A 14,838-nucleotide genomic window follows, 5' to 3' on the forward strand; every position below is an offset into this window, starting at 1 on the left:
ATTCACACACAACAAATGCCACTTAGCTTAATCTTCTTGTCCTTGGACTGTGGGAGGAAACAGGAGTACCTGGAGAAAACCCACCAAGCACAGGGAGAACATGCAAACTACATACACACAGACCCCAAGGCAGGAATCTAACCTGAACATCATCATCAACATAAAAGAAGACAGCCATCAGAGTAGTTGCTTTATTCTTTATTCTTTCTGTGCACTTTGTGTTTAGGTCATGTAAACAGAGTGTGTGTGGTGTTTAGATATTGGAGAAGAACTCAGGGTGGGGTTGGTGGAAATGGAGTCAATGTGTTGTTTATTTTCTTGAGAAGATGGAGTGCATGTGGTGGGATTGTGGTGTTTAGTTGATGGAGTGGAGTGAGTTTGGTGTGTACTTGGTAGAGACAGGCAAGGTGTTAAGTGGATGGAGATTGAGTCAATGTGGTGTTACGTTGATAAAGATGTGTCAGTGTGTCGTCTTCAGGGGCATCTCTTATTCCTTGCACGCTTTTTTCGAAAGGTTTTTGTAGTTGTTGTTGTAAGAGTTTTGATACCGGGCAAAGCAGTTTGCAGCGACTCGGTCACAATCACACACTGTAGCCTGGCATTTATCATTGAAGGCTTTAAAAGAAAACACACACACACACACACACACGCACACATTCAGACAACAATTTGGGTTGAAAAACTGAACACACTACCAAGAGAAATGCAATAAATGTGTTTGTGAGAGGTGTTTACCTGAACAGGTGATGGTTTTAGCAGAGCAGCTGAAGAAGTACCCTTTGATAAATGGCTGATATGTGTAAGGAGAACATTCTGGAAGCTTCCTAGCATTTCCGTAGCACTTATCATGCACGGCACAGCACCTAAATAAAAACAACACAGCTTACTTAGCCAGTTAGTATAGTAGTATGACATTTCCATGGGAATATCATTGTCATTATGTTCATCTCCAGCATTAGCTAGCTAGCTGAGTTCTGTGCTTGAACTATTTCTACCTTATTAACCTCTAATAATTTGCATATTAATTTCTGATTGGTTCGAGACTGTTGGACCTTTTTAATGACAACACAAATTGAGAATTAGAATCAGTCACGTGAGAGGAGGTGTAAACAGGCAAAACGTAGCTGCTGCTAGCAATGAATAAAACACTGGTTGTTATAATGGTTGTCATGGTAACAGTGGAGATGTACTGATCATTGATACATACTGATCGATTTGGTCTTTGGGAGAGCCAGATTCAGAAACCCCACAGTAACAGCCGTAGTTGTCGTAAATTGATGGATTCACGTTGGGCTGCGTGCAGGTGATTAACTGACCAAACTGCCATAGAATGCGAGGCATGGTCTCACCACCCGGCACACACACTGCAGAAAGGAAAATATCACATAAATGTAACATTACACCAATGTTACAAAATAACATCAGGTAACTTCTACCTACCATTACTTTACAACAACATCATATTAACGCAACATCACGTCGCACATCACATCATTTAACAATAAATATACCATCATAATGTAACATCAAATCTCTGGGAGGAAACTGGATAGGAAATCAATCAAGCACACCAAGAACATGCAAACTGCACACACACACACACAGATTTCAACCCCCAACCCTGGAGGTGTGAGGAGATGAAAGAAGACAGAAGCAACATGACTTGATGATGCTGTAAAGAGGAGGTTCAAAAGACGCTCATGCTCTTAAACTGAGAAGAGGGAGAAACTGGGAAACAATCGATAGAGAGTAAAACACTGTCAGCCTTGGAAAGACTAGATGTGGAATCTATAAGGAGAACATCCTCCCAGACTTTGTTCTTTGATCTCTACTGCGTGACTTAATACTGATGTGATGGGTCACACATTTGTAAAAGTGAGAGGAGATACAGACCCTTGTGGAAAGAAACTGAGTTACATGAAGTGAAACAGGAGAGAATGATGCCCATGGGGCCAGTAGCAGAGACTGTGAGACATTGTGTGAGACTGTGTCAAAGACTCTACTCAAGTCAAGTCAGATGAGAAGAGTTAAAGGTCTGGCAGCTGGTAATATGGAACTGCTTCCAATGATTAGAATGTTATTAATTTACAAACGCCATATTAGACTTTTTATTCTTCTGTAGTTACACTTAATAAGTTAAGGTTTACTCCTCAGTGCCGTGCTGTAATCAGTATGTAATAAAGTCGACTTCACAGACTCACCTGAGGTCAGCAGCAGAACCCAGGACAGATGCATGGTTCAGAGAGAGTGAGAGAACCTCTGCTCCTGGAAAGCCTTAAAAAGAGTCAGGGATGAGGAGGAGGAGTGAGAAAAGGGCAGATGAAGTAACAGAAAATGCTGATACAGAAAAAAACTAAACTTGCCCGAGGACTGGGCAATAAGAAAAAACATGTCTGTTTTAATGTCACCTGATTACCCTCAGTATATACAGTATTGTGATTGAAGAATGAAAAATAAAATGAATATATACTGACCTTGATGGCTTGGTTCCTAGTGTGATACATGTTTGGTAACGTGCACATGAACTTTGGAAGCTGAATTTCAATTGTGTCGTATCTAAACAGTGTCTTAAGTAACTTCAGTCACACTTGACGAAGCCTGGCACCTACTGCAAAAAGAGCCAGTTAATTGTTCCTCACATTGTTCCTCTGGAGAACTTTTCTCTCCAGCACCATGACCTAGATGTGTTCCATAAGGTTTTTTAAAGGTTAACATCAGACTGGATCATATTTGAAAAGCAGTCACTTAAAAGTATTAATCATCTATACTTCATTTTTTTTTTCATTCTTTTTATAAAAGTAATCACTCAATCACTCTCAGCTCAAAAATGCCATAAATAGATGTTGTAAAAACTTTTTATAAACTATTTTTCAGCTGCTTTGTGACAATGACCATTGTTAAAAGCACTATATAAATAAAACGTAATTAAATTGAATGATTCAGTCCTGTAATAATCTCTATATGCCACTTTCCCAGATGATGATCCATACTTTTTAGTGACTGCTTTTCAAATATGATCCAGTCTGATGTTAACTTTCAAAAAACCCCATGAAACACATTTAGGTCATGGTGCTGGAGAGAAACAGAGATCGCAGTAGGTGCCAGGCTTTGTCAGGTGTGACTGAAGTTACTTAAGACACTGTTTAGATATGACACAATTTAAATTCTGCTTCCAAAGTTCATATACACGTCACCAAATGTGAAACATGTATCACACTAGGAACCAAGCCATCAAGGTCAGTTCCATTAAAATGAAACAAATGTCATTTCAATATGCTCTCTTTATACCACTCTATTTTGATACATCCAAATTTGAATTTGCTTTATTCATGTATTACATGTTAAAAACTGGCCTATTAAATAGCACAATTCTCTGATATTGTAAAGGTCACTTTTATGTGTCAATAATGGATTTGGTTTTATGCACATGATCCTCATAATACATGTTTAAATGGAAAAATAAAAAATGGAACCCATTGTGAAATGTGCTTGCTGTCATAAATTAATTCCATATGGTTTATTAGTTAACATTATTTAACTAAACTTGTATTATTTAACATACAGTACAGTACATACAGTAAACTAAACACGAACTAAACTTCTACAGCCTTTATTGATCTAATAACCCTATCTCACCTACGCGGTTTCCTGCGGTGGCCGTACTGTATGTACGGTTCATCATGATATACCGCGAGTTTTTGGTGCTGTGAGTACGTTTCCATCTTTCCGCGTGAAAACTTTAACATGTTTAATTTTTTGGCGGTCTTCGTGGAAGCTTGCGGAACTTCGCAGAACGTCAGTGGAACGTCGGCGGGCAATCGCGCAGCGACTCACCGTGTCTAACACCGTATCTCACCGTGAGTCAAACCGCATAGGAGAGAGATAGGGGTATTAGGGATAATTTCAACATTGACTAATAAAACTCTGGAACAGTTTACCATTGCACGTCAGAGCTTCTACATCATTGGACGTTTTTAAATCGAGCTCAAAGACATATTTTTACTCATTAGCTTTTGGGTGATGTGCGTGTATTTTGCATAATTAATTTGTGTTAAATTGTTGTGTTATAAATTTTCTTTTTAATTCCTCTTATATTTGTTTTATCTTTTGCTGCTTATTTTTATTGTAAAGCACTTTGGATCAATTACGGTTGTGTTAATCCTGTGCTCTAAAAATAAAACTTCACTTGACTTGACTTGACTAATACATTAAAATCAAAGTATGTGTTTGTTAACATTAGTTAGTGCACTGTGAACTAACCTAAACAACTTTTTTTATTATCTCACATTAACAAAGATTCATAAGTACTATAACAAATGGACTGTTTATTGTTAGTTCATGTTAGTTAATAAATTTACTATTATTGTCAAATGACATTTTGTCATTATTATAACAGAAATCCTTTTCTTGTTTTTTTGCAGGTTCTTCTACAACACAGAAAAAATGGAAAAACAGGATGGAATCCACAATAGACCTGTTTGTGCTGAAGATTGGCAGCACTCTCATCCAGACGGAACTTCAGCTCAAAATGCAGGCTGCCCAGCATGCCCATGAGTTACATATGATGAGCATGTTCACCCAGTTCCTCGCCAGAAGACCTCCTGTCCTAAAGTCATTCCCAGATCAATCCCACACTCCACCTTTCCACCTAGATCATAGAAACACTCATCACTTCAACCACAATCACAAATGTCCTCCTCCCTTCTATTCAGATTAGACCTTGATTGCACTTGTCATTTTCATTTTTCAACACGTGACCTGGTTCGGAATACAGCTGAAATAAAAACATGTTCAGCAAGAGTAAATGTGGTCTTGGTTTAATTGGCACATGATAACTTGGTAATTTGAGTAGGACAGTGCAGTACACCACCACAACACCACAACAGTGTAAAAGTTTAAAGGTATTCATACTATATTACATTGACATTGTACACACATTGTATTGTATTCACACATTCTTATCTTGCCATATTCCCACGTTCAGCACTGTGTAGCAAAATGCTGGGTCAGTGCCTCCTGAACTCTCAGTGGTTGAGTGTCCACCCACTGGGTCACCATATCACCTGTTGCTCCAGAAGGGCCAGCTGCAGGGAGGTTCTCACCAGATGTTTCCTTCTGCTTCCCACATATATTATACAACATGTAATGATAACAGTGGGGACGAAAGCTAAGTCAACATCAAGATGTTTGACTAGACATCTCCATCTACCTTTTAATCGATGAAATGCACATTCCACAGCCATTCTAGCCCTGCTTAGCTTCTAGTTAAAGTAGCACTGGTCTTCAGTTAGGTTTCCTGTATCAGGGTAACCTTTCATGAGCTATGGTCGAAGTGGGTGGGCCGGATCTCCCAGCAGCATGATGGGCACCGGTGTGCCTTGGATCTCATCTGTGATCTGAGTGGAAATATCAGAAAATGTGTAACTGCAGTCAATGTACAGATCAAAAGTACAGATCATTAGTATTTACGATGCAGGTTAATTTTTTTAGTATATTGCAGTACATTTTACATCAATAAAATTATGATATGGCATGTTTAGCACAGAATTGTGAATTGTCATATAAAAATAAAAAAAATTGGATTGTTGTGTCATACATGGTTAGAACATTAGAATTGATCAGTCTGTTACTGGATGTATGGAAAAGTAACTCAAGTTGGGGAAAAGCACTCCTCTTTCTGCCTCGTTATAAATGTCTGAATTCCTAAGAACTCTGGAGTCCTGAACACGTCCAGGCCGTCCAACATTGATGTTTGTAAAACTATTGAGATGAAAAGGTTGATCAGCATTGTAAAGCCTGTGTAGGTCTTTAAAGTGAAGTGAGAGGTTTGGGTAATACAGATGGAGTCAGTGGGGTGTTTCGATGATGAAGATGAAGTCAGTTTGGTGGTTATTTGGTGGAGAAGGAGACAGTGAGGTGTTTAGTTGATGGAGACAGAGACATTTGAGGTGTTCGGTTCATGTGGATGGAGTGTGTGTGGTGTTTATTTAGTGAAGACAGAGTCACTGAGACATGTAGTTTATACAGATTGAGACAATGTGGTGTTTAGTCCTCAGTTTGGGTATCTCTTATTTCTTGCATGCTCCTTTCAGAAGGTTTTTGTAGTTGTTGTTATTAGTGTGTGAAAAAACCTGGAGAACTAAGGAATAAGGAAAACATGCCAGTTTGGTTACCCACGGTATTATAAATATATGTATTAGTTTTCTTTTTCTTTTTAAACACTTTCAGCTCAAAAATGCCCTAAATAGAACTTTTTATACCATAAACATGATTTTCTTTTTACGCATACAGGATCACAGCACATAGAGATCCCCAAAATCACAAGACCGTTATCATGTTATATTTTATTATCCATCAGTCCACAGACAATAAACACAATACAATGTAAGAACCAGGCAGTGTGATTTAGAATGCTTTATTTAATACTTAAACAATACGATCCTGTAATAATCTCTATGCGCCACTTTCTTAGATTTTTTTATTTTAGTGACCTTTCCAAATATCATCCAGTCTAATTTAAAAAAGAAAAACCTCCTGGAACAGAAGAAGGTCATGGTGCTCATGGAGTCATGGAACAATGCGAGGTGAAATTGACCAGATCAGTTGCTGTCAGACTTTGTCCAGTGTCGATGGTGTAGCGTGCAGATGGGACACTGAAGTTACTCATGACGCTGTTTAGATTTGACGATTTAAATCCATCTTTCAAAGTTCACGTACATCACGTCACCAAATGTGAAACATGTTCTCACAAGCCATCAAGGTCAGTTCCAATAAAATCAAACAAATGTCATTTCACTACATTTAGTGTTACAGAGTTTTACAATATGTAGTGTATGTGTAACTTTTTTTATAGATTTAATAGTTTCATTGTTTTACACACAGCATGAAAGAGATTAGCAATAAAAAGTAAAAAAAATAAAAGAACAGTCGCAAAAGTCTTTATTTACCACTGAGTCTCGGGACTTCTCTCTCTCTCTCTCTCTCTCTCTCTCTCTCGTGTGTGTGTGTGTGTGTTGATTGTATTTGCTTTGTTATTATATAAAAAGAGCAACTGCTTCTGGTTTGCTTTAAACATAAAGTTTCATACTGCGTGTGTAAAGGCTGAGCCAAGAACTGTTTAGCCTCCAGATGTTTCAGTTCACTTTTTAATTATTTATTATAACAATTTCAAACCTGCAAAACAATGTGAATCTCAAAGTGAATTTAGTAGCAATTTTGAAGGCACAGTTTGTGTGTGTGTGTGTGTGTGTGTGTGTGTGTGTGTTGTTATGCAGGTCTCTCACATATATAATGATAACGTAACGTACAGTCAGCATCGTTCCACAGCCTGTGTGTTGTTAAGGCACGAGGGTTGTGTACCGAATGAATCTGCCCGCAGTCTTCTCCATTTACACGGAAATCCCAGTCATCAGGCTGTCCTTCATCCCAGAAGCTACACACACACACACAGACAAACACAGAGACAAACAAAACCCTTAAACACATACACAGACAAGTGGTCAGGGTTTGGGCTCATGGATGAGGGGTCAGGGTTTGGGGTTATAAATGATTGGTCAGGGGTAGTGGTTTGGTTTGAATGCTTACTGTTCACTGGATTTAAAGTCTGTGCCATCGACCCAGCTCCAGTCTCCCTCTCCCCCTCGCTCAACCAGACCTATCCAATAATTCAGCCGTTCTTCAATGAATTTAGAAACAAACTCCTGAAAAGAAAGAAGAAATACCGAAAGAAGAGAAATTAATATTATGCTATGGGCCTTATTATTATTGCATAATGAGTAGTAGGGGTGGGTCAGTGTTTAGGGTTTACCATCTCCTTACGGTCGTTCACCACCAGCAGGTGGCCTCGCCGCAGGACGCAGTTCTTCTCAGCGTCATTCCAGGACAGTCTCTGAGCAGACGTGTAATAACACTTATTGTTGTAAAAGACCCACTCATTGTCACAGGAACCTGCACAAACACGTTTCATATGATTGTACAAGCAACAGAGGTGAACGGATAAAGAGATGAACTTACTAAGTGATTAACAACCAGACAATTAGTCCAAGTACTGGAGGAACAGATACGTCTGGAGTCGTCATTTAAAGATCGTCAAAGTCTCTGCTGAACGGACAAATATAGTCTCACCTCTCACTGGTACTGGCACTTCAGGTTCAGGTTCATGGACTGAAAGATAATCTGCAGGAGACATCAGTATCATTTTAGACTTAAACTGTCATGAACACACCCACAGCGTAATGATGGTCAGTGGAACACATTACATCATTTCAGTGCAAAGCGAATGTCAGTTTGACTTTATGTAAAGTCTGATATTCAATTTGTGTTTAGAAGCTACATGAAGCTCATACAGCTTCTCCTTAGAAATCATAACGACACTAGCCATGACACTGTGAGCTCATGCAGGCAGAAGTGGGTGGATAGCACTTTTTTTGCTCAGAGTTTGTTACCCCACCCTGTTAAGGTTTAATAAGAAAGTTAGGGAATGTCAGGAAACAATAAAAGTATTTCAAAGGAGATCTTCAGTGTTCTGTGTTAAACTCGGTTACCTGTTTGAGCAGCTTTAATGGAAGTGCTCACTGTCTTCAACGAGGAGAAGATTTCCGCCACCTGCTGATTCACCTGAGTGACTGTGGTATTTAAACACACACACGCACACGCACGCACACACGCTTTATTTTAACATTTACAAACTTCTGTGATGTAGCTGCAGAAATAAAGATCCAATAACTCTATTATACATGACTTATCATTTTTAAAATGTGTTATATTAAAAAACTCTAATCATCAGCACACTGAGAAAAGGCTCTGGTTCATGGTTATACTATTGAAGACATTTACCTAGAAGGAGAAATTGTTAATTCATATGTTATAGAAGTGAAACTGTGTACTTTTGATTCCCACTGTGAGGGTGAGAAGGAGCAGGAAGACTGTGAGCACGCCAAACATGATGTAAATCCAACGGTTCTGTCGGTCTGAAGTGGGAAATAATTGAAATAATCATAATAATCATAATAATAATCATAATAATAATCATAATCATAATAATATCAGATCATTAAAACACAACTATACAGGCCAGCACTGATCTCTGTAAATCAGGATGAATATTTAAATAATCATAAATCAATATCTTAATGTCTTATTTTCATGAAGGACATTATGGTTGCAAAATGATAAATATTAATAAAGTAAAAATAAATCAATAAAATGAATAAACTAGCTCTACCTAGCATGCAATATTAGATGCATATGGAAAAAAATACTTAGCATGAAGTGCTTCTTTATTAGCATAATGTATTTAGCATAAAGTACTGTTACAGAAAAATCTGATTAGACAATGAAGATGAAGACAATGTGTATTTATCATTGCATGTTTGTACAAATCAACGTTTTAATTAGCATTTATTTGTATTGTTTAAGATACAGATTATAAGTCACATAATAAAATGTGTTTAGCATTAAATATTAGTGTTAATTAGGTAAACTAATCTCATCACTGTGGTTAGCTGTCCACTTTTGATTAAAAAAATTAACTGTTATTTATTGTAAGTGAGCTATATATAAATGACTAGCTATCCAAAATAGCAAACAGTACCAGCCAAGCCTTGCCAATTAGCTAGAGTTAGGTTTTACTCTGCGGTAAAGTACGCAGCCAGGTTTGATAGCAGGAGAGCCAGAATTATCTACCTATAAACAATTACTGTTAAGGCTGAATGGTGTGTATTTTAACTCACTCAGTGTGTACGAAGAGGCTTTATTACGATATTGCTCCATGCTTTCTGACTCTGGAGAGCTGAATCGGTCGTATTGCATCGAGTCCATTCCTATACAGCAACAAGAAGGATGCACACCGGTCAGATTTAATTATAATTAAGTAATAAACACAGTGTGTCACTCTGTAGGGAGGAAGTTTAAGGGTTTAAGAGTCTGACTGGAGAAGAACCATTCCACAAGGGGTGATAGACAGTAACAGCACTGGGACATTTAACTTCACGTATCACATACTGTATAGTGATGTATACATAAAAACATAACTCGTTTAATGAACATAATTAAATTATGGAAAGAATTTCCACCTGATTTAATGGCTTTCTTTCAGCTTAAAGCGATTTTGTTGGCCCAATTTAATGATCTTAAATTAATTTTATTAGGTTCATTTAACTTATTTACTGCAGCTGCGTCCAACATAATTTAATACTTTTAACATAAATGAATAGGGTTGTACAAATACAAATTTTTTAGTTGTAAATTAAGTTGATCCAACTCAAGTAAATTTAAATTTCAAGCCCTGATCAACAGAATTCTGTGAAGGAAGGAAACATAAGACAAACGGGATAAAACGGAGATTTTTTATTTTACACCAGCAGCAACTTACAAATGAGGTCTTAATTTAAAAAGATGTAAAAAAAAAATAAAAATCATAAAACACCACAAATAAGTATTAATCATAGAAAAACAATTTAACACCAACAGAAACATTTTGTACTTTATAACTGACTCTGAAACCCGAAAGTTAACTGATCTGAAATGATGGAATAAGTGGAAATATAAAGTAAATATTAAGTAAAAGTTTCTCAGCACTGTCGAACCCCCCTATGGTTTATTCTCCTCACCTTTTGGCTAACTGTCGCTCGCTAACAGACGGTCACCAGCTCAGCCGAGTCCTGGTTAGTTACTTCCACCAGCCACAGAGGGAAGTGTGTTGGTGTAGCTAAAGAACTAAATAAATAAAGAATTAAATCACGATCTGTTGATAATACATTTGGTATTTGTGGAACTGTTGTTTAAAAGCAGTATCACACTGGAGGTAGTGCTGTTGTACTGAATATCAGTATATCAGCTTATCATTGATATTCAGTACAACAGCACAACCTCCAGATCTTCCTTTAACAGTTTCACTAGGAGAGTCCTTAAGGTAACTCTTAACTCTGTCCTTAAGGTGTGTGAAGACTCCAAGTTTTACTTTTGACTGTTACAAAACGCTGACACTGGAGACTCCTTACACCAGCGTTACACAAACATCTCTTTAGGCAAAATTCACCATATTATATCCTATTTAACTGGGTTTATTATGAGGAGAGCATGCTTTGTACACATCCATGTAAATGATCTGTTGCTATGGAAACCCTTTAGCGATAATAAGAGCATTAATATAAACCTGCAGAGCTGCTGTTAGAATTAATCAACACCTTCTGACCAGTCAGAGAGTAGAGCTCAGCAGTGCTGTAGTATAACTATTAATGATCATTAATGAATAATTTAGCTTTATTATTTATAGATTATTTGAATGTATGTAATATTAAATAATTTATCGCTGTATTGCCAGATTAAAATGCTAAAATTTGTTAAAGGTAAACTCATTTTTGTGAGTACAGTATGTGTGCTTAAAATACACAGAGATGCTCCATTCCGTGTGTGTGTGTGTGTGTGTGTGTGTTCTGTACTGTGCATTGTTCTCTGTCTTTCATGTGATGATGACTAATGTGTGAATGTATGTATATACTGTATATATGTATTAAAAGCAAACAGTTTCATCGTAGTTTACTGCGGTAAGGTAGAAAGAAAAGAATTGACTTTTCGGGCGCTCAAGATTCCTTGATCTGCAGACTTACTTACCTAAATATTAAATATTCATTAATCACATGACTACTTTGGATAACATCATGTATAATAATTAACTATGAACATACATATGGACCACATAACCTTAAAACAAGTATTTAATTTTTTTGTATTAGTGTATATTAGATGGATTAGATGTTAGTTTTTTCAATATTAATAATAATAATTAATAAAAAGGACCAGCAGTAGTTAAGCCAATCGGTTAAGGCTGTGAGTTACTGATCGGAAGATGGGGGGTTCAAGTCCCAGCACTTGCCAGACTTACAGTGTGGTGCCCTTGAGCTAGGCTCTTAACACTATCTGCTCTAGGGGGCGCTGTATCCTGGCTGATCCTGAGCTCTGACCCCAGCTTCCTACCTGGGATTTTAGAAAAAATCATTTCACTGTTCTGTAAGGTACATGTGACAAATAAATAAATAAATTTAAATATATAATAATCACTGATATCCATGATCAGCATTCTCTTAAAGTTAAATTAAGGTGCTTTTGTTTAAAATTTATACTTCAGAAACCAATATGTTAATAAATAATTTATTATGATTAGTATGCTTATCAATATTACTACTCTATGAACTTGTTTAACGGTGTGTATCGACAAAAGAAACTGATGTTGAGAGAATGTGAAATCCTCACCGGCTCACGTCGGCAGGCTGGACGTCTCTGAGCTCCTTCACCTTCTGTAATCAGCCAGAATGAACGAGAAGCTCTGAGGAATTCACACTGTGTTTATGATGAGAAGGTCAGGAACTGGACTGGACACTGAGTCCCAGCGTGGAGAGCTCAGGCCTGTTGAATATTAACCCGTAAATCAACATCCAATAGAGAATTACAAACACCCCAGACCGTCGTCTGAAAAAGGAAAACATGCTAGAGGGAATTTTTAGGATCTTAGGAATAAAACATGAAGTCTTTTTACATTTAAACTAGACTTATATGTACAGTGTGGGTCTGTGTGTATGTGGGGATGGGGAAGTTATAATGTGAGTCATGTAGAAGTATTAATTCACAAACACTTTGGAGTAAAGTGCATGATTTTGGTTAAATAAGTTTAAACAGCACAAACTCTGGACTGTGTGACTGGGTTTAAGAAGCACAGCACGTTAGAGAAATGTGTTTACAGAAATCACTGTGCCTGTCTGTGTCTCTCCTTGTGTCACCTATTTGTCGGTCTGTCTTTCTCTCTGTGACCTGTCTGTCTCTCTGTTTGACCCCCCCCCCCCCCTCCTGCAACCCCCCTCCCCCCCCTTTGTGACCTTTCTGGCTGTCTCTCTGACCTGTCTGTCTGTCTCATCACATGTAAATAAATGTACAAACAGATAATATGTATTGTGAAAAAATAAAATATTCAGAAGAAAATGTCCAAGAAATAAATTATATATATCAAATGATTGATTTAATTATTACGAATTACATATTCTCATTTCATGATACTTAACTGAGCAAATAAATAAAAAAAGGACACTTAAAATGTAAGGAATTTTGCATTTGTGACCGGACATTTATTTATTATACACTGTTTTAGTATTTGTTAAACGTTATGTTTGTTAAACGTCCGTATTTCAGACCCGTATTTATCCTAAACCCGCCTTTTACCATCTATGATGGACTAATCCTCAACATTATCTACGCATGCGCATGGTATTGTTCTTATCCAGAGCGACTTACAAAAAGTGCTTTAAAGTTTACATCATTGGATACATACTTACACTGGGTTAACTAGGTTAATAACTAAGTGCCATTAGTCCAACACAACTGGGAAGAGGGTACCCTTTTTTTTTTTTGGTGGTTGGGGGGGGGGGGGGGGTAGTTCAAGTACTGGAGAAACAGATGAGTCTTGGGTCGTCGTTTAAAGATAGTCAAAGTCTCTGATGTACGGACATCTAGAGGAAGTTCATTCCACCACCTAGGTGCCAGAACAGAAAAGAGCCTGGATGAATGCCGCCCTCGATCCCTGAGAGATGGTGGGATGAGGCGAGCAGTGCTGGAGGATCGGAGGGAACGTGGTGCAGTGCGTGGTGTAATTAGCGCAGAGAGGTAAGTGGGTGCTGGGCCATTTTTGGCTTTGTAGGCAAGCATCAGTGTTTTGAATTTGATGCGGGCAGCTACAGGAAGCCAGTGCAGGGAGCGGAGGAGTGGGGTGGTGTGGGAGAACTTGGGAAGGTTAAAAACGAGTCGTGCTGCTGCATTCTGGATCAGTTGCAGAGGACGAATCGTGGACAGAGGCAGGCCTGCCAGGAGTGAGTTGCAGTAGTCCAGTCTTGAAATAACAAGGGACTGAACAAGCACCTGAGTAGCCTGTGAAGAAAGAAATGGGCGAATTCTTCTGATATTGTAAAGAAGAAATCGACAAGAGCGAGTAAGGTTAGCGATGTGTGGGGAAAATGACAGATGATTGTCCACGGTTACCCCAAGATTGCGGGCGGTGGCTGAAGGAGTGATTTGGTGGTTGTCCAGGGATATCACAAGGTCTTGACATGGGGATGAGTCACAAGGGATAAACAACAGTTTTAGTGAGATTGAGCTTCAGCTAATGAACAGCCATCCAGGAGGAGATGTCTGCCAGACATGCTGAGATCCAGGTGGAGACCTGAGTGTCAGAGGGAGGAAAGGAGAGAACAAGTTGGGTGTCATCTGCAGGCTACTGGACTGGTCACTTATTTCCATTTAAAATAATAATAATAAAACATAAAAAATAGCATAATGTGTAGCCTATCACATGAAGGTGGAGTCTGTCTAAAATTATAGTCAAAATTCAATTTAAATAAACTTTATCATTTATTATTATTATTTATTACATTATTAATCAGATGCTTTAGAATAGTCGATGAGTTAAAGAGGGGAGCACAGATAGTTAGCAAACGGTTTTATCTAAAGCGACTTAAAAAGTGAGGAAACTATTCATCCTTATAAGTAGTAAATAAGACAAGCTTACATAAATACAACGTTTAAAAAGGTGTTAAACACACACACACACACACACACACACATATATATAGTGTGAGTAATGTTCTTATCAAGTATTTGTGTAAAACTACACTATTTGTGGGCAATAAAGCATTATTAAAATAAAGTATTTACATAATGCCGTTAGTCACAAAAATGGTACTGGCCATGCTGAAAATAATAAATCATAATCATGACAAATATTATAGAAAGAGAAGCATTTACTTCCATTATGGTTGAACCTGCACTGACATTAACATCCACTTGGTGGCGCTT

General features: G+C 37.8%; 3 protein-coding genes across 3 annotated transcripts in view; all 3 read right to left on the bottom strand.

The window, feature by feature from the left end:
* LOC128529944 (NACHT, LRR and PYD domains-containing protein 12-like) overlaps window positions 1-14,838 on the bottom strand; it is a 143,886-nt gene that overhangs the window by 9,707 nt on the left and 119,341 nt on the right. The gene's annotated exons all lie outside the window — the stretch shown is intronic.
* Window positions 203-4,555, bottom strand: LOC128529951 (phospholipase A2-like). Its single transcript, XM_053503589.1, has 5 exons — window positions 4,475-4,555; window positions 2,202-2,274; window positions 1,208-1,364; window positions 736-863; window positions 203-615 (listed from the first exon to the last, which is right to left on the bottom strand). Exons 2-5 carry the CDS (start codon window positions 2,233-2,235, stop codon window positions 488-490), a joined length of 447 nt encoding a protein of 148 aa, XP_053359564.1. The 5' UTR covers window positions 2,236-2,274; window positions 4,475-4,555; the 3' UTR covers window positions 203-487.
* Window positions 6,611-12,348, bottom strand: LOC128529949 (hepatic lectin-like). The gene is made up of 9 exons (XM_053503587.1): window positions 12,253-12,348; window positions 10,611-10,716; window positions 9,732-9,821; window positions 8,886-8,969; window positions 8,544-8,624; window positions 8,125-8,175; window positions 7,808-7,947; window positions 7,585-7,700; window positions 6,611-7,432 (listed from the first exon to the last, which is right to left on the bottom strand). Exons 3-9 carry the CDS (start codon window positions 9,817-9,819, stop codon window positions 7,267-7,269), a joined length of 726 nt encoding a protein of 241 aa, XP_053359562.1. The 5' UTR covers window positions 9,820-9,821; window positions 10,611-10,716; window positions 12,253-12,348; the 3' UTR covers window positions 6,611-7,266.

This window comes from Clarias gariepinus, chromosome 9, assembly GCF_024256425.1.
Source record: "Clarias gariepinus isolate MV-2021 ecotype Netherlands chromosome 9, CGAR_prim_01v2, whole genome shotgun sequence".
Taxonomy (NCBI): Eukaryota; Metazoa; Chordata; class Actinopteri; order Siluriformes; family Clariidae; genus Clarias; species Clarias gariepinus.

Bases quoted from the DNA above. Each gene is read 5' to 3' on its own strand.
- LOC128529951 (XM_053503589.1), bottom strand. From the start codon at position 2,235: ATGCATCTGTCCTGGGTTCTGCTGCTGACCTCAG. The intron at 1,365-2,201 runs GTGAGTCTGTGA...TCCTTTCTGCAG, and splicing joins GGTTCTGCTGCTGACCTCAG to TGTGTGTGCCGGGTGGTGAG. The intron at 616-735 runs GTAAACACCTCT...TTTCTTTTAAAG, and splicing joins TAAAACCATCACCTGTTCAG to CCTTCAATGATAAATGCCAG.
- LOC128529949 (XM_053503587.1), bottom strand. From the start codon at position 9,819: ATGGACTCGATGCAATACGACCGATTCAGCTCTCCAGAGTCAGAAAGC. The intron at 8,176-8,543 runs GTAACCGAGTTT...TGTCTCCTGCAG, and splicing joins CATTAAAGCTGCTCAAACAG to ATTATCTTTCAGTCCATGAA. The intron at 7,433-7,584 runs GTAAGCATTCAA...GTGTGTGTGTAG, and splicing joins GACTTTAAATCCAGTGAACA to CTTCTGGGATGAAGGACAGC.